The 26,028-nt window shown below is 41.5% G+C and overlaps 2 protein-coding genes across 2 annotated transcripts in view; one reads left to right on the top strand and one right to left on the bottom strand.

The window, feature by feature from the left end:
* fbn2b (fibrillin 2b) overlaps nucleotides 1-10,208 on the top strand; it is a 62,975-nt gene extending 52,767 nt beyond the window's left edge. The window contains exons 44-65 of the mRNA XM_020613073.1: nucleotides 54-179; nucleotides 679-804; nucleotides 919-1,035; nucleotides 1,419-1,547; nucleotides 1,703-1,822; nucleotides 2,045-2,170; nucleotides 2,383-2,535; nucleotides 2,638-2,703; nucleotides 2,799-2,924; nucleotides 3,311-3,430; nucleotides 3,533-3,655; nucleotides 3,823-3,954; nucleotides 4,078-4,203; nucleotides 4,363-4,569; nucleotides 4,728-4,853; nucleotides 5,032-5,154; nucleotides 5,466-5,582; nucleotides 5,691-5,819; nucleotides 5,971-6,090; nucleotides 6,756-6,987; nucleotides 7,134-7,287; nucleotides 7,418-10,208. Of these exons, the coding sequence (XP_020468729.1) occupies nucleotides 54-179; nucleotides 679-804; nucleotides 919-1,035; nucleotides 1,419-1,547; nucleotides 1,703-1,822; nucleotides 2,045-2,170; nucleotides 2,383-2,535; nucleotides 2,638-2,703; nucleotides 2,799-2,924; nucleotides 3,311-3,430; nucleotides 3,533-3,655; nucleotides 3,823-3,954; nucleotides 4,078-4,203; nucleotides 4,363-4,569; nucleotides 4,728-4,853; nucleotides 5,032-5,154; nucleotides 5,466-5,582; nucleotides 5,691-5,819; nucleotides 5,971-6,090; nucleotides 6,756-6,987; nucleotides 7,134-7,287; nucleotides 7,418-7,795 (3,176 nt within the window). The 3' untranslated portion in view covers nucleotides 7,796-10,208. The remainder of the gene's footprint in view (nucleotides 1-53; nucleotides 180-678; nucleotides 805-918; nucleotides 1,036-1,418; nucleotides 1,548-1,702; nucleotides 1,823-2,044; nucleotides 2,171-2,382; nucleotides 2,536-2,637; nucleotides 2,704-2,798; nucleotides 2,925-3,310; nucleotides 3,431-3,532; nucleotides 3,656-3,822; nucleotides 3,955-4,077; nucleotides 4,204-4,362; nucleotides 4,570-4,727; nucleotides 4,854-5,031; nucleotides 5,155-5,465; nucleotides 5,583-5,690; nucleotides 5,820-5,970; nucleotides 6,091-6,755; nucleotides 6,988-7,133; nucleotides 7,288-7,417) is intronic.
* Nucleotides 10,209-10,346: 138 nt separating this feature from the next.
* ctxn1 (cortexin 1) lies at nucleotides 10,347-25,869 on the bottom strand. Its single transcript, XM_020612932.1, has 2 exons — nucleotides 25,764-25,869; nucleotides 10,347-12,942 (listed from the first exon to the last, which is right to left on the bottom strand). The coding sequence occupies exon 2, from the start codon at nucleotides 11,849-11,851 to the stop codon at nucleotides 11,471-11,473; it is 381 nt and encodes a 126-aa protein (XP_020468588.1). The 5' UTR covers nucleotides 11,852-12,942; nucleotides 25,764-25,869; the 3' UTR covers nucleotides 10,347-11,470.
* Nucleotides 25,870-26,028: the final 159 nt, after the last annotated feature.

Below are 26,028 nucleotides of genomic sequence, written 5' to 3'. Positions count from 1 at the left end.
TATAGAGCCTGTGATTGATGCCCTCTGTTCCTCTCTTTCATTGTCCCACGTAGATATTGATGAGTGTAACAGCGGGGACAACCTGTGCCAACGTAATGCCAACTGTATCAACATTCCAGGCAGCTACCGCTGCGAGTGTTCGCCAGGCTTCAAATTGTCCCCCACTGGGGCCTGTTTGGGTGAGTACCAGGGAGGACGACAGATAGAGGCAAATTTTGTTGAGAATGTGAGGAAAATGGAAAACACTGAAATCCCTTGCTGAGTGAAAGTTATTATAGTTTGCATACACAGGACAGTGGAAAATCTAATAAAGTATGTTAATTTGCATCAGCTTACTGACTAAACACTACGTCATCCACGGTTTGGTTTTAATCTGTCATAAATAACCTACACACACACATTCAAAAATTCATAAAACAAAAATGTTCAGTCCAGTTGAAAGTCTGAGCTTCTCTAATGTTAGAATTGGCTGCTCCTGTGTATTGCATGCTGCTATAAATTTAATATTGTTTGATTTCAGACTAAACAAGCAATTTGAAGACATGACCTGACTTCGGAAAATGGGCATTTTTCAGCATTTTATGACTTATAGGCTAAATGATGAAGAGATTATTTGACTGCTACAGCTGCTGTTAATGTCAGCCCTATACTACATTGTTCTTTTCTGTCTCGTCCCAGACCGCGATGAGTGCCAGGAGATTCCTAATGTATGCAGCCATGGCAGGTGTATTGACACACATGGCAGTTATCGCTGTCTCTGTCACAATGGCTTCAAGGCTACTGCTGACCAGACCATGTGCATGGGTGAGAAGCCAACACTGAACTAATACACTGTGTTTCATGAGTCACCACATTAAAAAGTACATTTCAAGATGAATCATTTTGAGTCTAAAAGTCTGTTCTCAATGTTTATTGTAGACATCGATGAGTGTGACCGACAGCCATGTGGCAACGGAACCTGTAAAAACACAGTGGGATCTTACAACTGCCTCTGCTTCCCCGGCTTTGAGCTCACGCACAACAACGACTGCATGGGTATGAATAATTTACTGTTCTTCTCTGTAAAGGCCAACAGCATTTAGTGCTTTCCTCTAAAGCTCAAAGTCAAAGAGGTTTGATGTTATACGATTAAGGATTTTGCCTATAAATTCCAAGAAGAATGATGCTGCCCTTTTCTGTAGAAGTATTACATTTGGACAGACATGAAATACAATTTAGACATTGAATTTGAGTGTGTTTTGACTTTTCTTTGGCTTTATAGAGAAATATATCAGACTTCATTTAAAATGATCTCTTTGAACTTTGACAGGAGAACCCAAATGAGCTTTTTCTTTTTTCTCATTCAATTTTTATCTGTTTCTGGTGGTTGTTGATGCCCGTTCAAAATCCTAATCCTCTCAATGTTCGTATTCATACAGACATAGATGAGTGCAGTGTCTCTCAGAGCCAAGTGTGCTTGAACGGACAATGTATCAACATACTTGGTTCCTTCCAGTGTCTCTGCCATGAGGGTTTTGAGAATACACCAGATGGGAAGAACTGTGTTGGTAAGTCAGTGATTAAATGTAAAAGGGGGACTCTGTAAGAGCAGGGTGGGACACAAAAAGATTCTATAGGCTTTCATACTTTACAGTTTGTATGACATACTGTACTGTACATGACGGTGTGTTTTCTGATTTGTACAATGTCCTGTCTTTCACAGATATCAACGAGTGTTCCAGCCTCCCTGGCACTTGTTCTCCAGGAACTTGTCAGAATCTGAATGGATCCTTCAGATGTATTTGCCCTCCTGGCTATGAGGTGCAAAATGACCAGTGTATAGGTAAGACACAACATACAGGGGAGGACACTCTTCAGGGAAGACAAACGCTTCACAAATATTCAAACCAGCTTGTTGGCCAGAATTATGATACACCTACATTTAAACATCAGGGAGGCAGAGACCTTAGTGATTGGGCCACATCTGCTCCAACACACTGCAACCCTCACACTGAACATACGCCCACCCCTCCTCCTCCCTGCCCTTTTTGTAACTTCCTTCCAGATATCAACGAGTGTGAGGTGGAGTCCAACATCTGCGAGTTTGGCACCTGCACCAACACCCCCGGCAGCTTCCAGTGCTCATGCCTGCCGGGCTTTGTACTATCTGACAACAAACGGCGTTGCCACGGTGAGAGAAGCTGCTAGCTACCATTAGGGCACAGCGGGCAGTGCTGAAAATCTTGAATCTTGAATTTAATGGCACTTTGATATATTTCAACCCCCTCACTGAGGAGATGAAGCTGTCTTTCTGTGTCTCATGGATTTTAGATCAGCTACACTCTATTCACATAAAAACAACAGTATTCTGGATTTACTAGAATGTTTTTTCCCTTTTGCTAGACACTAGAGAGAGCTTCTGCTTCACCAAATTTGAAGCTGGAAAATGTTCTGTACCCAAACCTTTCAACACCACCAAGGCCAAGTGCTGCTGCAGCAAGATGCCTGGAGAGGGCTGGGGTCTTCCCTGTGAGCTGTGCCCACGAGAGAGCAATGGTGCATAGCGCAGACACACATGCATGTTATAATTAAGACATATACATGCACACAGTGACATTTGTAAAATAACGGTTTAACTTTTTTTTGGTGTGTCTCCAGCTGCTTTTAACTCTCTGTGTCCCTACGGCCACGGAGCCCTGCCTGGACCAGATGATACTCGTGAAGGTGAGTGCTGCAACGTTGATTTAATCCCTTAAATCTAAAGGATAAAGTGTTCCATCCATTTAAAAGATATGTAAATTTGCTCTTGCTTTCTCCAGATATGAATGAGTGTCTGGATAATCCGGGCATCTGCAAGGATGGCATCTGCATTAACACGGATGGTTCATTTCGCTGTGAATGCCCCTTCGGATTCAACCTGGATTACACTGGAGTCAACTGTGTTGGTGAGATGGTTTCTGCAATTAAAGTATGCAAACTGCAAGCTTTTTATATAACTAATACTTTGTCACCAAGTGATGTAATATCAGCTTTACTACAGTGGAACATTGTGGGGTATTTATCATGAAACAGCTGCAGTTTAGCAGATGAAAAAATAAATGGCTGCAGGATCTGAGAGCTTTATTGCCATATCACAGAATGTATCACCAGAATCAGTCACTGTGATGTTATTTCATCCTTTTTCCTGCATTAAAGAGTGATCTATTTTGGATCTATTGTAGGGCTCATGTTTAAGCCCCTACTGACTGTGTTTAACATCTAAAGTACAGTATGAATGTTTCAGTGGTTTTAATTGTCTCTTCTGTCTGCCCCTATGTTCTGTCTTCTCCAGATGCTGATGAGTGCTCCGTAGGAAACCCATGTGGAAATGGAACCTGCACCAATGTGGTCGGAGGTTTTGAGTGTTTCTGCCAGGAAGGCTTTGAACCCGGACCCATGATGACTTGTGAAGGTCAGTCTCACACACACAGTAACATTCACGCACATTTATGCAGCTGAAATTATTTTCTACATAATTTCAAATTAAAGTACGTTTCCCTTTCCTTGATTTCAGATATCAACGAGTGCTCCCAGAATCCTTTGCTTTGTGCTTTTCGTTGCATCAACACTTTTGGTTCCTATGAGTGCATGTGTCCTGCAGGCTATGTGCTGCGAGATGACCAACGCATGTGCAGAGGTGAGAAGGCAGGGTGTTCTGTTTGCAAACAGTCACTTCTATCTGACTGACTACTGTACTCTCTGTGTGATACAGTAATTCTTTGACAAATACTTAAACATGATTTAAGAGTTCCCGTTTTAGCTGGCTGCTGTAGTTGCACATTTCTTGCTGTTCCCCCCCCCCAGACCAGGATGAGTGTTCGGAGGGACTGGATGACTGTGACTCCAAGGGTATGACCTGTAAGAACCTGATTGGTACCTTCATGTGTATCTGCCCTCCTGGCATGCAGCGCCGACCAGATGGAGAGGGATGTATGGGTGAGGAAAAATATTTCAAAAAGAGAGAGATAGTTCACTTCACACATTATTTACTGGCCGTACTGGATTTTTCAGCTGTTTCACCCTTTTCATCCTCCTGTCCTTTGCTCTGTATGCGGGCAGACCTGAACGAGTGCCGCGCCAAGCCTGGCATCTGTAAGAACGGGCGCTGTATCAACACGGAGGGAAGCTACCGCTGCGAGTGCAACGACGGCTTTGAGCCAAGCTCCACTGGAACCGAATGTATTGGTAAGATCACTCCTGCTGGTGAACATGTTGTCAGACTGCGGGAGGGGGTGAAGGCGTCTCAGCTGAAATAATGTTTGCACTCCAGTTTTAAATTCAGCAAAAAATGAACAATCATGTCCTTTTTTCATTTCACTCCCTTTGTGTTGGTTTTTCCTTCAGACAACCGAAAGGGCTACTGTTACACTGAGGTTCTGCAGACAATGTGTCAGCAGTCGTCCACCAACAGGAACAGTGTGACCAAGTCTGAGTGCTGCTGCAACACAGGCCGAGGCTGGGGCTTACAGTGTGAGCTCTGCCCCCTGCCTGGTACCGTACAGTACAAGAAGATGTGTCCACTGGGACCTGGCTACACCACCGACGGTAGAGGTGAGAAGCTCCATAACAACAAGTGATAATATAAACTAAAGCAATGACTTGTATTTCTCACTTTTTGATGTATTTTATAACAGGTACGATAATTAAACGAATACAACTGACTGCTTGTCTAATTCAGATCACTTCCTAAAATGTTTCTGTACTTCCAGACATCAACGAGTGTCAGGTGATGCCAAACTTGTGTCAGAACGGTCAGTGTATCAACACCATTGGATCCTTCCTCTGCCACTGTAATATGGGATACAAAACAGACTTCACGGCAACCTCCTGTGTTGGTATGGGCGATCGCTGTCTTCTCAGTCTCTTGTTATCAGTCAGTCTGGTCTAAGAGGATTTGAATTTTATAGTTACTCACTATTGGCTCAGAATTTCAGCAATTTATTGACAGCACTGGCATCAGTATGTAAATGTTTTGTGCCAATATTATTAAGTGTCTGTGTCTGCATATTTCAGATCTAGATGAGTGTGCTCTGTCTCCGAAGCCCTGTAATTTCCTGTGTAAAAACACAGAAGGCAGCTACCTCTGCTCCTGCCCGAGAGGATACAGCCTCCAACCAGATGGAAAGACCTGCAAAGGTACATGGAGTCACCATCTGTTTGGGGCAGTGTCTAAGTATCATTTTAACATTTGTGAGGCACTATTTAATTATATCTTTTTAAATAGTCAGTTATGTTAAGTAATCTGTGTTACTTTCAACACACCACCAGGCCGGGTTCTGTTTGTTGCCTCACTGTATGATAATTAGAACCATTTTCATTAGTACTGTTTGTTACAATTAAAATATTTCTGTAATATGATTTTTACATGTTTTACGACTTTAAGGCTTCAACCCTTTATGTGATTTGGTTTTTTTAATACAGTAAATGCTTTGTGTTTACCCTCAAAGATCTGGATGAGTGTTCAACCAAACAGCACAACTGCCAGTTCCTCTGTGTCAACACCATTGGAGGCTTCACCTGCAAGTGTCCTCCTGGCTTCACCCAGCACCAGACTGCCTGCGTCGGTGAGTACATGACAGGAAGCAGTGCACAAAAAAAAGTCTTAAGGAAGAAACTAAAAGCAGCATCGTTAATTCTAATGAATTTTGAACCTGTCTCTTTTGTCTTTGCAGACAACAATGAGTGTACTGCTCAGAACAGTGTGTGTGGTTCGCGGGGCTCTTGTGTCAACACACCTGGTAGCTTCAACTGTGAATGCTCTAAAGGTTTCTCTTTGGACAGCACAGGTTTGGAGTGTGAAGGTGAGCAGTGGACATATATTTAGCTAAATATACTTCAGACAGGCAGGTCTCTCCCTCAGTCTTTTCAAACAACAGCAACACCTAGAACTGTGTTGTACTAGCTGCTGCTGTTGGTGATGAGAAAGCAAAAGTCTATTTAAATTTCCCTCAGATGTGGATGAATGCAGCAACAACCACCGCTGTCAGCACGGCTGTCAGAACATGCTGGGAGGTTACCGCTGTGGCTGTCCGCAGGGCTACGTGCAGCACTACCAGTGGAACCAGTGTGTGGGTGAGTGACTGACTCAGTTTGTTGTCCTGACAGGAGTGAATTAAAGGCACCATTGGGGGTATTACAGGATGGCACAGAAGAACTGGGAAATTAAGCAAGGTTGTGTGTTATTTTCTGAGTGTCATTATGAGACAGCAACAATATGTTAATTTTTTAGTCTAATTTGTTATACTATCCTAGATGAGTCAACAGAAATGTAGTAGAAATGAATCAAGAGAAGTAAGGATCAAGTTCATCCTTAAATTATTAGTGTCACTAAGCAGAGCTAGATCAATACAGCAGCAGATAAGTAAGAAACTTAGTGCAAAAATCCAAAATGTCACCATTACATAGTTTAATCCAAGTGTGTAGGTTGGTTTTTCAACTGTAAAATGTATCCTGAAATAAATGTTAATCATGTTAATATTTAACACATCAGAACTTAATATAATGATATAAATCATATCAGTATGTTAGTGTAAATCATGCTTAGCAATGCACAAATTAAAAAGCCTGTTGTTCTCAAATAATTTAAACAATTTATTTATGTCAAGATCATTTTCATCATCACATGACAATATTCATAAACCTGTAGAATGTATTGATATGTCTACATTTGTTTTGAGTATGCATCATCTCTTAACACACTCCCCTTCTTGTGCTCTGTCTCTGTCTTTTCCCTGCAGATGAAAACGAGTGTCAGGCGGGTTCAGTGTGCGGCTCTGCCTCCTGTTACAACACACTGGGCAGCTTCAAGTGTGTGTGTCCTTCAGGCTTTGACTTTGAGCAGGGCGGTGGTGGCTGCCAAGATGTCAATGAATGTTCCTCAGGCAGCAATCCCTGTGTCTATGGCTGCTCTAACACCGATGGTGGCTACCTGTGTGCCTGTCCCGGAGGTTTCTACAGAGCTGGACAGGGGTGAGGGAACAGGAAACTGAGGTTTCCCAAGTGATGTCGTATCTCTCTGTGTTTCATGTGCTGGGATTATGTGCTGAATTTGACAGGAGTTTCCTCTCTTCATATTCAGTACACTGATCTCTCTTACTGTGTTTGTCTCTTTCCAGTCACTGTATAACAGGCTCAGGGTTCCCAGGCCAGTTAGTGGAGGGCGAAGATGATGACAGTCTGTCACCTGAGGCCTGCTATGAGTGTAAGATCAATGGAGGAGGAAAGAACGGACGACACAAGCGCAACACTGATGAAAATGACCTCAGCCAGGTACATGTGTAGACAGACTGTCTCAGTATTTGAATAAGAACTTCTCAGTTTCAGCATAAAGACTGGTTTACGTTTGATTTGCTAAAGAATTTAAAGTCGTCCCTCTCTCTTTGTCCTAACTATACTATAGGAGTCTGCAATGAGTATGGCCAGCATTGACACAGAGGCCTCCATCCCAATGAACCTCTCTCTGGCCTCGCTGCGTAACAGAGAGCCTCTGCTAGAGTTTCTGCCCGCCCTGCAGCCTCTGGAGCACCATGTACGCTATGTCATCACCCATGGCAACACTAATGAACACTTCCGCCTGTTGGAACGCCGTGATGGAAAGAGCGTGCTCCAATTCGGCAAGAGGTCACCTCCACCAGGATCCTACCGGCTGGAGATCACCAGTCTGCCACTGTTTGGGCCTCGAAGACTACACCAGCTGAAGGAGCAGCATGACAATGACTACCTACAAGGGGAAATAGGAGGCGCCCTGCGCATCAAGCTCCACATCCACCTGCACTGAGTTCAAAGTGCGCTTGCAATCTTGCTCTGGACGGATTCCTAAAGCCTTTGAGTTTTAACCTGCCCTTCAATCTAATAACTCCTCTGACCAAGCTCCCCCCTGCAGGACCATTCCCACCAACAGGGAATAATCCAAGGGCTAAGAAAGACTGATCAGCCCGACTCTACCACCACTTTGTTACGTTCATGTTATTACACAGTATGTTCATGTTTAGTGTTTTTTTTTTTTTGCCCTGGCTACATTTCCTCTTGCACCTCTCCACTCCTACCAGACCCAGCACTCATTCCCCGCTGAGAGATCCAGTGAAGGAGATGGCAGAGAGGAGTCTTTGCTCTTGGACCACAGCACCAAATAAATAATAAATATGTATGATGATATTTAAATCACTGTGCTGGATTTAAAATGATGTCTTTGGTCTTATAAAGAAGTGATATTAACGCCAAAGAGAAGGTGTCAGGTGTCACCATGGTGGTCCAAGGACTCTCACATCTCTCTGTGATCTTGCTAAAAATCCCAACACTGGGGAACAAGGTTTATCATGTCTTTCCCTCTCGGTATTGTACAGTGCCATTAATGTATTTGTGCTGTTTTAAAAGAAATGATAACATAAAGGACTGCAACATTTACACAATATTTCAGGTTCTTTAGTAGTCTGTTTTATAGCTGGATACCAACCAATTATCAGATACTGCAAGCTGCGTTCTGCTCTGTTGTGACTGTCTTTTGCCCTGCCTGCTGGCAGCGGCGAGCAGGGATTAACATGTTTGCGTGTGTGTGCTGTCATGTTTAGTTACCTCAGAACTTTTTACCGAGTATGGACGCCATGCTGTGATGCTGACTTTAAAACAAAAGAGGGTGCTAGTTTCCCTCAGCATCCATCATGTGCAGGGAATACACCAGTATGTAGCCCATGCTGTAGCTCATAAGAAGATAGACCAGGTCACGTTTGTATTTATCCTTTAAAGGGATTAAGACTTGCACTGATTCTGGACCTGAGAGCCAGCTTTTTCATTAAGTCTAAAGTCTTTTTCCCTTGTTGGCTGTCAGAGGCTTATAGCTTCTCCTGGTTCAGCACAAACCACAAACTATTAAACATAAAAGCTTCAGGAGAGCTTCAGCTGTAGCTGACAGCCTGGGCTGGGAGGCTGAACTTGACAATAAGCTGACTTAATCTGACTTCTTTGAATTTACATTGATGTCTTTACCTCGATGTCTGAGGGCTGAGCTTTGTTTACAACACAAAGAGACACACAGCTGAATACAGTCATATTCTCAAAGGTACATGACACATTAACATTACCTAAGCTACAACTAAGGGTGGTGCTTTACAGTGTAAAGGCACATACAGGTCAATGCAAAACCTCACAATAACAATATATATGTATCTGTCAGGTCAGCTTTAATTTCTCATGATTTTTTTTCTCTTAAAGAGAAAAAAGGTGCTGATAATGCCATCTCTTACGCTGTACAATAAAAGTGCAGTCTTGAATCTGGATTGCAAAAATGACTTTTTTTTTTTTTTTTTTTTTACTGTTGTCATGTTTGTGTCTTTTGCATTGTCTCAGTGCTGAAAAAACAATATTATCAGACTTGCTTCTTAAAAATTAAAATGTATATTTTAAAGTGAAATGTAGATTTTTTTTATGTCAAGGCTGCCAAAATACTCACAGTAAAGCAAAGACTGAAGGCCTTTAGTGCTCCTGACTTTGCTTTGTTGAGGAAAAAAGAACCCAGACATTTGTTGATGAGTAAATGAATTAAATGAAAATACAAATCAAGAAAGAATCAAATCAAAACATGCCAGACTTTCATTTAATTAACATTCCCATTCTCTATTATCTCATATAAGCTTACACTGTCTGTGTGATGCCATAAGGATCAATGCAAATTTGACTATCAAGCTATGGTGCTAAACTATTTTTTTTTCTTAACAGTCAAAGTTGCTGCACTGGCCCACGGCCTAGGCAATGTTTAGAATACATAACCATTTTGTAACATGGGAACCTTTGTATACTTTGTATCTTTATTGTCCATTTGTAATTTTTCTTTTATTTGCCTGTTTTTTTAATGCAATGTGCTTTCTGTGTCTCAGCTTCAGTGTTAAACTTGAAACAATACTGTCTTCATCATCATCTGTTTGCATCAAAATATGTGCATTATAACTCAGAAAAGAACCTGAAGTTTCAGTAGTTTACATGTCCATAATAAGCCTGACATCTCTTGATACCAGTGTAATGGAAAGCAGAAATGATCCAGCCACACATCTACTACCTAAAGATCAATAAATCAATCAGCCATCATTGAACAGCTTTTAATATCCTGTATATGATGACCAAAGATTTATGACACCAAGTGGCAGTTTGTAAAATTACAATGAATTACAAAAATACTGTAAACTTTTGTCCAGTGACATAAATGGCAATAAAGTATTGTGAGTTATATTTTTAAATCTTGTGTGCTGAGTTTTACTTTTCCCGCAGGTTCGTGTGTGGCTAACAAAACAGGACACAAGATGACAAGTAAGTAGTAATCATTTTATTTGACTTCCAACACAAACAATGTGGACCCTCCACACAAATATAGGTGGAAATTAGAGAAGAGTAACTGGAGAAGAAAATTTTTTTAATTTTACAGATTCAATGCAGCGTATCAAAACCAAGCAGATAGTCAGAAAAATATGTAATTACAAAGCACACAAAGGCAAAGCTACCTGCCTTGCCTTTTTCTAAGACGTGGGTGGCTGCATGACTACCTCAAAAATCCACAGTCTAAAGATTAATACAGTAAGAGGAAGGGAACAGAGTGATAGCAAAAAGGAGACTCTTAAACCTGAGTCAAGAATAGAAAAATAAAGCTTTCTTTTGCCTAAAGGTCGCTGTTTGCATCATCACCACATGGCAGGCTGACTAAAGCAAAAGACACAACTAAAGTACATAAACTCTATTTGCAGTAATAAGAGATTATATTGATTCAATATGGCTTCTCAGTTATAGACATGGTAACACGCAAAACATACACAAACAAGACGCTATGGAGACATGAACTACCTGCGTGGGCCTTATAAAGCATCTGGAACTGCAGTGCCACTCGAGGATCACTGTCCAAAATCAAAACAAAATGATTAAGGATTTGCACTTCTTGATCAGCACTTAGCACTTAGATGCTTTGTAAAAGGCCTGGGTTCATTAAAGGGGCACCTGCTTTAGTGTAAACTCCTTCATTTAAGTTCTGCGTGTTGAGTGTTCTCATTGAAAATGTAGCTTTGAAATCCTAAACTATGTTGTGAGTGAAGGTGGTGTGACAGGTAGCAGAATTTAGAAAACCTAGTACTGATGTGATGCAGTGGTGTGGTGGCATGTTGGCCTGGTACAGTAGATCAGGTTAAGGCAGCTGTGCAGCTCATTATGTCTGTCCTTTGTGGTTTGGGTTGTCGGGTGTGCCTCTTGTTGAACCAGGTTTGTTAGGGTTACATAGGGTCCTGCAGCCTAATATTTACACAATTACAATGATATAAACCAGGTACACTCCAGCAACAGGTAAATCACTGTCAGGATGTATTCACAATACTATGTATTGTTACTGTCCATCTCCACTTCTAAATTAGACTATGCTGTAAAAGATTCTGACAGTGTGCAATTAAATATTTCCCTTTCGACACTGGCACCACGCACCACCCTACACCAGGGCATAGTCAAACTGGCCCCTCTCCAGCCCATCCTTGTGGTCAGTCCAGGACGATGCAGGCATGCGGCTGTAGGGATCCAGCAGGATCCTGAAGCACCTGACCAGCAGGAAGACCAGGAAAAGCATGAGAAGGCCTACGAAGGCCAAGGCAGTGCGCTGCTCAGTGTCTACCCCAACCAAGGCTAAAGGGGGGCTGCTGCTGCCACCGCCAGGACTGCCAGGGAGGGAGGAGCTAGCTGGAGACAGCAGCAACTCATAGTCAAGTGTGGGAACATCGTTCATCCTCCACGGGGCCCGAAGACAGGGCTTACACACTGACTGGATGGTTGGTGTGTTGGGAGGAGGGGTGGAGAAGGAAGGGAAGGAGTTCATTAGGGCAGGTGCAGAGAGAGAGGCCAAACTGGAGACTGGGAGTTTGATTAGAAAGCTAAATAAAAAGGTAGTTTACACTTACACTCTGTTGGGGGAAGGGCGTGTGGCATAAACAAGAAGTTAGATGGCCTCAGTAAGAACAATAAGACTGCAGTACAAGCTCCAGTGGAGAAGGAATGATTTATCTAAGATGTGTGTATCTGATCACAGCACATGCCTTCTCCTCTGGTGGCCAATTTATTCTGTCAAATCTAAAACAGTGACATGACTCAAGCAGGCCTGGCCCTAATCTGCTCCGACAGTGAGAAACACACATGCATATGCAGACTATTCAAATAATGTGAACTATTTTTTAGCGCTACACATTTTGAGGAAGTAACCGAACAGTTCAATGAAGCTCTATTGCTCTCTTATTTGAGTGGCCGACCATCAGGCAATAAATTTTTTTAGAGTATTTATCAGGGTCACTCTGCCACATCAAATCACATTCTCACTCTCAATCGGAACAGACGGGGCGTGACACTGCCTCTTACTAATACACACACACAAACACGTGTCTGGTCACAGTCAAGGTCAGTGCTCTCTTTGGCAGTTAACGGTGTTCACTATGGCTGCTTGTGTGTTATCCTAGGTAACAGTGGCTAATTAGATCAGAGAGTCAGTCGATCATTTGCCCTGAATATAAAACAGCACATTATCTTTGCCGATGTTGCCTACTAGATGCAAAGTTTTCCTTTCGCTGGGCTAGCTGAAGCGTGGTAAGTGGGTCAGAGCTGTCAAGTGTTGAAGCAAGTCCTTTCACTGTTTCCCTTTGGGATGATCTCTTCAACAGCTGCCTCTCTTGACAAGCAGAGAAGTGACACGAGACAGAAAATGATTTAGAAGGTTTTGAGAAAGTGAGTTTGTGTTTTGTTGTCAGTCATAAAAGTGACTTCATCCAATTTGATTTTCAGTTTACTGAATGAAGAATCTGTTTATCTGTCTCTTCCATCAGCCTTCAGTAGACATGACAGGAGGGATGGTAACAGACTTATTGTCATCAGATGCTCCTGGTTAAGCTGAGGAATCACTGCAGCTCCCTAACTCACCACCTGCAAGAATAAGAAGCACCTGGTTAAAAGCACTGATAACATCCAGAAAGCTGCACTAATAAAGCTCTAAGGAGGACATTAAATTTGCACAAGAGCAGTACAGAGTCAAATCGCTTGAAATAAGACTACAGGCATTGCACAACTTCTCCATTAGTTTGATTATTTCTAATGAGAACCATAAGGAGAAATTTAAGTCGTTTGTTCCTCAGTTCATCATACAATCTGATTAGCATGACCCTCTGCTCAATAAGTAACAGTGACAGCAACATTAGCCATCTGTGGGAAAAACACCACACCAGCATCCCCTGTAATGACACTCAATTAGTGAGCTGATTATGGTGTCATCATGGCCACATTAGCAGTAATGAATACATGATTATAAACAGTGATACCGCACTGCATCACCCTCATTTGTCAGTGCACTCTTAAGGCAGGCCATTTGTTCACTTGTTGACCCCATCTTTCATTTGCTTACATGATGGAGGGATAAACAAAATGCTGTGAAGCCTCATTAATGATCTAAAATCATCTCCTGTGGCGGACCAGATTTCAAACCAATGAGGAAATGTCATTTTTACCTGCTCACCCATCTGAATAGAGTGGTGACTGGGCTATTTGCTAATACAAACGTGATAAGGAGAGATGCGGGGAGTGTAGGGTGTGTGTGGGGAGATGGTTAAGAGAGACAAAGACGAGAGGATCCGGAGGAAGGCATTAATAGTAAGGGCTTTTAAATGTTAATGTAACAAGGAGAAAAAATGAACAAAAACAAGGTGCAGAGTTTAAACAAGATTTGAATTTATAACAGTTAAACAGACTTAGATTTTCCCTTTTGGAAAAAGCATCAGAGGATAAAAAGATAAAGAAATGACTGACTCAGCATATCAAGATAAAAATAGGATATAAATGAAGAGAGAACAGAAGGATGAAAAGAAATGATGAACATTTAAAGAGGAATGAAGCAGAGGTTCCTATGGCGAACGGGCAACAGAGATGACAGGAGAGGTGTGCTGGCACAAACTGGCCGGACTCTTCTCTGCATGGCCATGGCACAATGCCTTTTCCATACACTTTCTGTCTCTGCCTCTCTGTCCAAAGGTTTTGTATCTGCTATTTCATCAGCCAGTGTCTCCAGGGTGCTTGGTGCATCAGACTCAGGCTGGCAGCAAGATGACACACCTATTGGGTGGCACTCACACTGCGAAAGAATGTGCACCTCTACTGTATGTGTAGAAATGCACTAGCTGTGTGTGTGGGTATGTACATCTTTATGTCCTTGTGAAGACATTTTGGACTGTTCTGTATGAGGATTAAGACTTGATTTAAGGGTTCAGAGTAGAATTAGGTTTAGGTTAAGGGTAGAGTAAGGGGCTTGGGAATGCATTATGTCAATGAGTGTCCTCACAAAGATAGTTATACAAACGTGTGTGTCCAAGCGATTCCAGCCTTTCACTGCCTCTGAGTGATGTGAGCTGTAAAACCCAAAAATAGTCCAGAAAACCTTGAAACGTTTTTCAAGGACACTATAAAAATTGACACTGTCGCACATCTGTTATTAGCTTGTGCGAGACTTTTAAATTGATAGTTTTACAACCGAATGCGTAATCAAATTCTCAGGCTTATTAAGGGTAATGTTGTTCAGCATTTACTGTATCACGGTCCTTTCATGACAATAGCACTTTGTGTAAAATAAACCAGGCCTCAGTAAAACCACCCAGCATGGAAATCTCTGGGTGCAGTTTAGTGCTTTGGACATTTTTAATCCCCGCTCTTATAACGTTTTTCCAATACCTCAACCTGAAGAATGTATTCTTTTTTTTTTCTTTTTACAGAACCTGTTTATTTAATGAAATAACCCCTAACTTGTCATCACTGTTGACCCTGACTTACAAGCAGCTAAAGAAAAGCTTTGTCTGAACAAGCTGCAGTTAAAAACCCTGCACATGTGCAGCCAATGAGGTTCTTTACACTTCTGGTCAGGTTGTCAAGTTCAAGTTTAAACTGTCAGCCTGTGACAGTAGGAAAGCCCAACAAATCCCCCAGAGCAAGCACTTGGTGACAATGGGGACATTGTTCCAGGTTGGGAATTTTTATCTCACATACACTTCACACTCAAAATACAGATTCTCAAAAAACCTGGTTAAGGGTAGATATAGTAAATACTGATGTACTTTAGACACAATTCTTGCACTGTACAAAGTGGCTCACTGTTAGACTATCGTGAACAGAACAAAGCCAATAAAATGACATGGGGGACCCCACCAAGTGTCCCTCTGCCACCAGTGTTACAATATGCAAGTGTCACTTTTCACACATTTTAATCTGTACTCAAAAAGTATAAATTTCCAATATGTGACTACTCACAACAGATGTCACAAGAAAACATCTAAACAAAAAGGTAAAGACAGACCGGTCTAATCCTGATGTGAAATACTCAGCCCACTCACACACAAGTATCTATTCACATACACTTGAAACACAAGTGGGAGCTAAAACACAGAAAACAGAACATTGCTGCTGAAACCCACACACTAGGATCATTTCCATTTTGAGCGTGAAAGGAGCACCTAAAAGGTACAAATGTAACCTTCTCATCTCAGCCTATAATTATTTAGTGGCAGCGCTTTTCCATTATCTCACCAACTCATCAATGAGAAAGATGACAGACTGAGGGAGATGGGTTTAAAAACGAGGAAAGCATTTTTTCTTTGAAACTTATCCTACACATTTCCAGGTTCACTATTACATATAGTGCATCGATTTAAGTAATTAACTATTAATGGTCAGTGCAAAACAATGTAGACAGAATGGTTGTTAAAGGAGCCGGAAATCAAACATGACTCTACAGGCACTAAGAGGTTTATTATTGGGTTGCAGAGCTGCTAATGGGGAAGATGGCTGTGAGGTAGAGTTAAGACTGAGACTCTAGGTCATCAGGGAGGATATACACAATAGGTCGCAGGTCTCTCCAGGTACTGACTTGGTTCAACCCTGAGAAGATCAGGCACACCCTGGAGATAGTGACCCTCTCCAGTAGCAGGGGACCAGGAAAGGGGTAGACAGATAAGCTGGGGTCTGTCGGAGGTTTCTTCCATTAAAGGGAGTTTTTCCTCCCCACTGTTGCCAAGTGCTTGCTCAAGGGGGATCTGTTGGGTTTTCCCTCTGTAATAATAGTGAGATGGAGCTGCCAGGCAAGAAGTCAAGAGGAAGGCCAAAGAGGAGATATATGGATGTGTTAAAAGAGGACATGAAGTTATTTGGGGTGAGTAGAGGATGCCGAGGATAGAGTTAGGTGGAAACAGATGATTCGCTGTGGTGACCCCTAACGAGAACAGCCGAAAGAAGAAGAAGAATAATAGTGACAATAGTAAGGTCGTAAAGTGTCCTGAGATGATTGTGTTGTGATTTGACACTATACAAATAAAATTTGATTTGATAAGTAACAGCAAAGTTTAAGTTGGCTGCTAAACCAATCCCACACAGGGAGGGGAAAAATACTTCAACAAAGCAGCTGGCCAGGTTAACTAGAACACTTCAGATGGAAAATGTGATAAAAAATTGTGCACCAGCATTATTACTCCATACAAAGGCAGTCACCAAATGTCACGAGGAGAAAAAAAAACTGAATTTAATCACTGAATACCAAAGACAGTCACCAAAACAGGCTGTTAGAAAAAACAAAATCCAAAAGATAGTTCTCAGGTGACTTATGGCAGTAAGTGTAACACTGGAGGGGAGTTGAAGTAGGCAGAAAACAGGTCTGGTGAACAGATGGCTGAAGAAAAAAAAAAGCAACTCAGCAAGTGCCAAGTGCTAGGCAGCCATACAGTCAGGGTCAGGCTGGGTGTAGATCAGGTTGCAGGTAAACAAGGGACAGGTTCAGAGAACAGGTAAAAGGAAACAACAGGACAGCACTTCATGCTGCAAAAATGGCACAGGTGAAAGCAGGTAGGTAGGTTAAGGGTTTGGTGACAAAGATCAAACAGGCAGAATTAGTGATGGGTCCGGCAACACCGATGCGTCGCCACATGCGTCGAGCTCGTAGAGCAAAACCCCGTGTCGGTGCGCGTATCGCTTTAAGAAGGATCCTGGGACCTGGCAATACCTTATTTTCCAATATGAGATCAAAATGGTCCCACACGGCGTAAAAAGCGTAACAGACTCAATTTCAAAACGTTGGAAAAACTTATTTTTTTTAAATAAAAATTTGTAAAAAAAAAAAGCCCAGTCCACAAGCATCCTCATTCATAACACGTTCATTTAGATTTTCACGTTATGATACATGTTCACATTATTTATTGACTGTATCTAAAAATATCAAGGAAAGTTTAAATTTAAATGAAGATATGAAATAATACAATATAAAATACAATGACTTAAATTATATTATTGTATATACTAGGTCATCAAATCAGTGTCGGTTGAGTCTGTCATCTAGGTTGCCTGTAGGGATTTTTAAGGTCCAACAGGTGTCAGTATTCAGTGACACAGTATCGACACAGTATCAATACAGTTTGGCAATGTGTCGAAACGCTTCATGACGCCTCATCTACCCATCACTAGGCAGAATGCAGCAGGGCCGGTGATAGGTGATGACAAGAATGCATGACACAGCCCAAAATGACAATCAGGCAACAGGAGCACAGAAACAAGTCAGTATATGTAGTGTGGAGATCACAAGCCACAGGTGAGTGGAATCAGCCACTGATTGGCAGTAGTGAAGCTGGGAAGAGAGTGAGATGGTGAGAAGCTACTTTCAAAATAAGAGTCCCCAGCAGGAAATCTACTATATTTCCTGCCTTTACGACAAAATTTTGTTGAGTCAGTGGTGAAATAGTTCATGGACTCCCAAAATGCATGTCTCTCTCTCTCTCCCTCTGTGTGTATGTGTGTGTGTGAATAAGTCATTGCCAAGATAGACAGAGATTGCTCAGCTTATTTTCCTCATCATTAAGCCTCACTCCTAACATCCCCTTCCCTCAGCCTCACTGGCCCACTCTCACTCACACACACACACAAACACACACACACACACACACGCACACATACATTGAGCCTCATCTTGCTCAACTTGCGTTAGTTCTCACGACGCCATTTCTCCTCCAGGACACTTCCATGAAGCACTAGTGAGACCCCTGAGATGACAGGATGTGAAGCAGACACTCGTCAGTCTTCATCATATAGCACTTAAATGGCCACCTCTCTCACACATACATACACACACAGACACAGTGAAGTGCACCAGTGGTAACTCATTCACATTCAACAACACACAAAACACACACCATGGACAACATAGAGATAGGCATAAGTAAGTTCTCCTCAGCTACACATACAATGTACAGTATAAAAACAGAGATGCAGTGAAACACACAGCATGCATACACACACAGACACACACTCATTGCCATTGTCTCCACCTCCTCACAGAGCCATTATTCAAGCTTAGATGAAGAGAGCTGAAAGTAATTTTGGTACCTCCCAGGTAACCACCCCCCACTGTCTCTCACATGCACCCTATACATACATACAGATGCATACACATAGTTTCAGTGGCCCTTTTTAGCATCTACAAGTAGTGTATAAACACTTAATACATGATTTATAACATATTCTAACATAGTCATGAGCATTTATACTTTAACTACACTCTTAATGTACAGCATTAGTCAACATTCACAACATAGTCCATGTTATTTTATAAAGACTGTGTTTTACTATGTTGTCTTTCATTATCTGGATATATACCAGCCCACATTTGCAGGTACATTGTTAAAGCGTATATATCTGTTTAGTGTGATGAGACCCAGCATGGTCTCTTCAACAGGAGGACCACACCCCACCACCATCTTCCACCATCATTCCACAGATAGTCAACCAAGCCAAGCATCCACAAGATTCAGCGCAAACAGGCTAGATTTATCATTATTTATAGCCTGACAAAAGCCACTCTCTAAAAGTAATTAGACTTTAGAAACAAAGAGAAAGGCGGAAAAGCGAGAGAGCAAAAGAAAGACAGAGAGATGGTAAATGTACCCAGTCTCAGTCACAGACTGCTGGGAATCGAATTAACTCTTTCCAATTTGCTTCTTATAAAGATAAAGTGGATCTGAAGAAAAGGCAAAGGGGAGCTGCATGAAAGACACAAGCTCAGGTGGGTAACCCCCTTTTACATCACTATTAAAGTTATGATGGTTTTAAACAAACATGCAACATTCATCCAACATTCCATATAAGCTGCGCACACGTATTGTCAAACGGTGGGAGGCCCCTGTGAGAACCCACTGATACCATTAATCATTATGCCTTACTGTTATGTTTGATTTTCTTTTTGCGGTGAATTGTAAGTGTTTTGTCTGGGTTCATTTGTCACTTCAGGAAGCTGACACCTGCTATGTGGTTGTGGCTAATGATCACAATGGGACCAGGTCACCTTGAGCTGTGTACAAGAACAAATGTTGCTTGCAGTTCTCCTCGACTAGCTTCTGAGCAACAGCTTCACACGCACACACATATAATTGTACATAAGCACACTCAAATTTACAGACCAAAACACAATCAACTTACAGGTATTTTTAGCACCTGCAGAGAGATAAGGTGTCTGTGGAGTTGTTTCTCTTTACGCTTGGCTAGCAGCTCAGTTCATGACCAGCCAGTTTCTTGGACAGCCCCCATCATAATTAGGCTGGCAGACAGTCAGTAGCTACAGTAATGGTGATAAAGCTAGGCAATTAAATATTCTGCTGCACCAACAGAGCCAGCCATTGTGCTCTGCATACACACTTGAATGTACTAAATGGGGTGTATTTGTCTGTGAGAGATAAAGACACATTGAAAGAGAGCAAGAGCGCCCTGTTCTTTTACTCAGTGCTCATGCAAATGAGAGGGCAGTCCTGTGAGAATGGAAATCACTCAAGACTGCTGACCTTTGAAACTGAAAGGTACCGCGACACAACAAAGAGGACAATACACTTTATACTAAATACATTCTTCCAGAACTTGTCCATCATCAGCAACATGCATACTTTCTCACTGGTCACCCCTCATCAGTGTGAAGTATGGACCTCACTGTCGGGGTTTAAAAGCTCACAATGAAACTTATATTTTTGTGGACCAGGTAGAAATGAACAAGGGATGGAGGTATAGAGAGAAAGACAAATGGAGTTGTACACAGATGAAGGAACAAAGGGACAAAAACAAGCCCTTTGTGATTTTCACAAGCAGCGATACAGCTGAGCAATTCCATCTTTAAAGCTACCTACAATCTATCATTTTATCACCAGCACAAATGAACATACGGCCTATTTTCTCTATCAGCATATTTAGTGTTTTTCAAGGTCACCCCTGCATCAATATTCAAAGTATTCAAAATTCTAGATTCATATTCGTTTTGTACAAGTTTTTTGTTCTACCCTGTGGTAAGTATTCAAAATTCTAGATTCATATTCATTTTGTACAAGTTTTTTGTTCTACCTAAATACAAGGTCTGATTTATACAACTGACAGTCTGCCCTGTGGTGGGCTGCATGTTTCTTCAAAAACCATACCAAGTGGTATCATATCTCCAAACATCAGGCAGGTGGGGTGGTAGGCACCAGTCTATTTAGTCTTCGGTTTAGTTCGTCCTTTCCTGGTTGTTTGTGTCGTTCTGCCCGGCTGCCTGAAACACTGCTGTGTGTCTGACCAGAGAACGCTGTATCTTTGTGCAGGGATGCCAGACCCCCTGTTGCTAAACTGAACTGAACTGCGGGATACAATGCATGGAAGCAAAAAATGAATACAATGCACTGACACACATCCTGATATTGGTCAAATGGTCACAATATATATATGAGTATCTTAACTGCTAAATAAAGATGCAGACTACTGATTCATAGTTTGGTTAGTTCTTGACTGTGTGTTTCATAGTGTCCTGTCCCTATTATACATTTTATGTTCATTGATTTCTTAGTATGTGTGAGTGCAAAATGTGCTGGAGTGAATATTGAACTGAAATGCAATAAGTTACTTTATAGGTACAGTAGGTGGATTATATACAGCATATGCACGTACAGTATACAGCCTGCTTAGTTTTATATGTGACAATGATGGTTAATATATAGAGACAAAGCGACTAGTCAAAGTTAAAAAATGTTTTGCTAATTTTGCTAATTACCAGTGTCTTAAATGACCTTTTCTGAGGCATTTGACAAATATACAGTACAGTACGTTTCTCATTTTTCTGCACATTTGAGATACATAAAGCTCCTGACTGCCTCAGCTTCATGAAGAACATGGCTCAAGTTCTGCAAACTAAAACAACCATGATGTTTGCTCAGATGTATGTCTTGAATGTTCATTTTTACAAAAACTTTCCTCCTTTACGTTTGTACTGGTGAATAAAAAAACCTTTGATTTGTGAGATTTTTTTCATTTTAAACCTAATTTATGCTTACACTTTATAAAAGCATAAAAATAAAATATCACATCATGTATTCTTGTATTCTGTTTCATAAAGCAGAGATGTTGCAGAAAATATTATCAGCTATAAAAATACAATAAAAAAGACTAAATGCATACACTCACAGAGCAAACCTCTTTGTGATTTTATTTCACCCAGTCATGACTATGTAAGCTCTAAATGTGATTTCTGTTATAAAGCCCTTGAGGTCTGACTCCAAGGCAAGAGTGTCCTGAAACATTTGATGCTGACATGCAAAAAGAAAGAAGCAAAGGAAGTTACCTTTTTGTCCTGTCCAATACCTCCATCACCACCTTTATCAACTCTGTCAAACCATCATTTCCATCAATCCCTCACAACACTCACCTTTTGTAAATTGTCTCCACTATACACTCCTGCTGTCTCCAAATATATTCTCTGTCCCAGCAGTCAGGGTGAATTAATGTCAGCCCAATCATGTCCACCTCCATCCTATATTTAATTCACAAATCACAGGCATAAAATATTCACACAGTGATGAGGACCAGTTCACAAGTGGTGGCAGGTCAGCAGGGAGTGGACTGATGTGCAGATAATGTTTAAAAAAGTGAAAGAGTTCAAAAATAGTAAAGGATTATTCTGTATTCATTCAGAGAAATAAAGCAATGAGGATGAGAGAAATATTGTACAAAAGAGCGTAAAAGCAACTATCACCTTGAAAGACCCCTGCTGCTGTCCAAGAAACAGTCATGATGTGCAACACAGCACCAGGACAGACCCAGTGGTGAGGTGAGAGGATGTCAAATGAAAATCAGGTAAGACATGAACAAGAACGGTTGAGGAAACAGGCACAGAGAGAAAGGATAGAAGCAGGGAGGAAGTGTGGAGTGTAGAATGGTAGAACCTATGATTTACACCTGCATTCAGACAGACCAGAGGTCTGCAGCTACCAGGGCAGCACAGCACAGCACCAGGGCAGTATCAATCAGATACATCTAAGGATAAGAGAGATAGGAAAAAAAAGGGGAGATAAGGAAAAGGAAAGATGAGATTTGGGGAGGATGAAAGTGGGAGGTGTCTGTATGGGGTGAGGCAATATGGAGATGTCAGCAGTCTTAAAGTCAAAAGACAGCACTTTCCTTCCATCAGGCAGTCATTCTGTCAGGTCCATTGGGACAGAACAGAGTCTGTGCCAGCCAGTCAACCGGCACACGATGAAGGCCATATACATTACATGCCCTGCCCACACAACACTTGCTCAAACCCAAGGTGGCAGGGCTGAGAGTCAGCACTAAAAAAATCTGAAACCTTGCTCTAAATAATAAAAAGAAAACATCCTGAGATGTCAGAGCATTCATGAGTCAAAATGTAAAACAATGCTTTTCACTTAGCCATGAAAACAACAACAACAACAGCAACAACTTGTAACTGATGGCCTACACCCAAGAATGTGAAAATACATCAGGGTGCAATGCTGGTAAATTTGTTCCACCTTTTACAGCTTTAAATACAATGGCAAAGTGCTGATTCAGACAGTCAAACTGAAATAACTTTGCTCAGCAGGGAGCTGCTGACTGCTCAGATCCCCACTGACAATAGAAGCCACCAGTTAGAATCCTAAGCTCAGATTAAACCTGCAAGAAAAGTCATCGCAAAGGCACAGACATACAGTATCACCTTGCCCAAAGTGAAAATAGTTTGTTCAGCTGATTTGATTACTGAGCTTACAGTGAGATGGAGAGAAGGGGGCAGAGTCCTAAAGCCTCAAACTGGAAAAGGTAAGGCCAGAACCATGTAGGGCAGGAGAAAGGAGAGCTTATCTGCTCACGTAACTTCATTGTCCATTAGCAGATTTCATTCCAATAAGTGAACAAGCCTCACCTCTTTTCTTCTTCTAGTATTTCCAGGCCAGTTAATACACTGGTGCTGGGAAATGCTCTGGGGTCTCGGAGTCCATCTCTGAGATGTGCTGGAGCAGAGAGACAATAAATCCTGAGCCCTGTGTCAGTTATCAAAGAGGGTTGATGAATATTTGAAGAATGATCTTTAACAGGAAATCAACTACATCTTAGAGGATGGCCTGACTGTCATTTGTCAAGGCTGAAGACCCATGATGACTCGAGCCATTTTCCACAGAGGCTTTTCCACCTTCCTGCTGTTTCTGTATTCATACGAGCAGGAGGTGGCTCTGTACGGGACCACAAATAGAATGTTTATGACCCCTTGTGCTATGTTACCACATAATATACAGCCAAATTGAATCAGGCTCAGTGTGACATTGCTGTTATTTCAGGGACAATACACTAAAGTACCACAAAAAGTACTGCGATTTCTTGTTCTATGGTTCCACATAAAAAAGTAATTACAGAATTGAACAGTACTATAGCATGAAATTTAAATTATAGCTATCAATGTGATGCAGCAAGGACACTTTAGTGAATTCACCTCCTCACTCAGCTGCTTTTAAACAAGGCCTGAACAGTGTAATGAAACAATCACTTTGGTGAGCAAAAGCAACTTAATTATATAAGTTATCAAACCAAATGACAGAGATGACACAGCTGTGTGGCGGGGAGCCTGATTCCCTAATGTGTTCCATGAAATACTGTGTATATGAACAGGAGTGAGAGGACAGTGGGTTAATCCACCCGGGTTTTCACTTTCCTTTCCATCGCTTCTCTCATTACAGGTCATTACACAATCACACTGGTAGCTTCCTGCTTATTAACATAGCAAAAGTGGTAAACTGAGAGTGGTCGATAAAATAAAGTAGCCACATATGTTCTCATTTTCATGACTTTCAATTACAGTTTCCCCCTTTTGTTTCCCAGAACTGAGAGTATATTTCCAGCCCTGTTATTCCAGTGTGTCTGAATTTAGTCCTGCCATTTTAAACTGTGTTTAGATAGACAGTTTGTAATGACAGCGTTGTCGAGGTGTTTCAAGACACTACAATTTTAACATTAACCTGGACAAAATAAAGGAGCAATAAAAAAGAAAAAGTAGATGCTTCTCTGTTGCAGTATGTTTAAATAAAGATGTATGAGAATGAGGACATAAAGCAATTTGCAGCTACTTAAACTTGTTGAAATGTGGCTGTCAACAGTATAACGTGCATACTTGGGTGAGCGTTCTTATTACTTTTCATTTAAGCTGAACGAATTGACCTGCTATCTTGGATATTCTCTGTGTTTTAATCTGAAAATTCCAGCTGGTTTTGAAATGGCGCTGTACCTCTGTTCTCATGTGTCCTCAATCAGATTCCAGATACCAAAAACTCAGATTACACATTACTCTAAACAAACCAGAGTTAATTATTCAGTAGTTGAGAATGTAACATAAGACAATACAGATAGAGGAGTCCAAGAAGGCTGTGGTGCACAACACCTGGCACAGATATCTTGCAGTGGGTAAATAAGGTGCAGGATTGACTACAGCAAGCACCTCCATGCACGACCTGGATCTGATTACACAATAACTGATGAGAGTTGACCACAGACAGCGAACACTGCCAACACAATACTTATAGAGTTTGTTTCAGCATCAACTGCAAACCTGAAAGAGCTCATTAAATTCAAAATACACTTAGAGAAAATGAGATTTTTCTAAATTAAATTGACTTGTGTAGTGCTACCTGTTGAGGATGTGTGCATCATTGCTATTCTAATGACCTATGGGGGGGGGGGGTTCAGTAGAAAAAATACCCCCCATCTCAGCATGATAATTCAGTCGACATGTCCTCAAGGTGCCTTGCTTGGGGCTAAAAGACACAGAGACCGAGCCCTCTGTGTTGTCACACAGGTACTGTTATAGTAGTTTCATAGCACATTGGTCCATGATATGGTTTGAAATAAATCACAGCATAAAAATAAATAAATAAAAATCTGTAGCTATGTTAGGTATAAAACAATAATGGCTATTTTTTATATAAGCTAATTATATTTCTACATTTCCAAATACAGCTGGCATAACAGTCACCAAGATCAGTACATTTTATGTAAATGTTTTCTTGTCTTGGTTTGTACTCCTGGTCTCATCAAGCTCCCATCTCTAGCATTTCTCTTGTTTATTTCCAAACCCACAGAGATATTTACTGCTGCATTTTGGCAGTAGGACTCTTGTGATCAGCTAATAGTGGTTTGGCAGACTTGGGGAACAGAGCATCTGTAACGAGAGGATAACTTCGAAAGTTTGACACAAATATTATCGACTACGGACTTTTAAACTTATCAGTACAGTGTCTTAAACGGCACTGAAGGAGATGCAAGTCATAGTCTACAGCATTTCTCAGTCTCCTGCAGACTCACGCCCGATACAAGCTTTAACTATGCAGATCTTTGGAATAGCCTACACGCATTTCAGGCAGTGCATTGCAAATAATTGCCAATCATACTGCACCAACCTGATCCCAAATAAGATGTTCCTTGTGTCCGGACAGCTGCAGCCTCAAACTTTATGATGCGCTTGGTTCTCCACCTCCTCCACCTCCTCCTGCTCCTCCTCAGCTGCTGCTGCTGATGCTGCTGCGTGTCACTTCGCTCGGAAACACGATGGAAAGCAGGGGAGTCTCTTAAAGCTCCCCACCCACTCCGACCTCCCCCGGGGCGCAGAACCAATCACAAAGGTAGCCTCAACACTGCTACATCGACAAATTCATGCAGAACACA

This window comes from Monopterus albus, unplaced genomic scaffold (assembly GCF_001952655.1).
Source record: "Monopterus albus unplaced genomic scaffold, M_albus_1.0 scaffold129.1, whole genome shotgun sequence".
NCBI lineage: Eukaryota > Metazoa > Chordata > Actinopteri > Synbranchiformes > Synbranchidae > Monopterus > Monopterus albus.
This window is presented reverse-complemented; position numbering and strand designations above follow the sequence as displayed.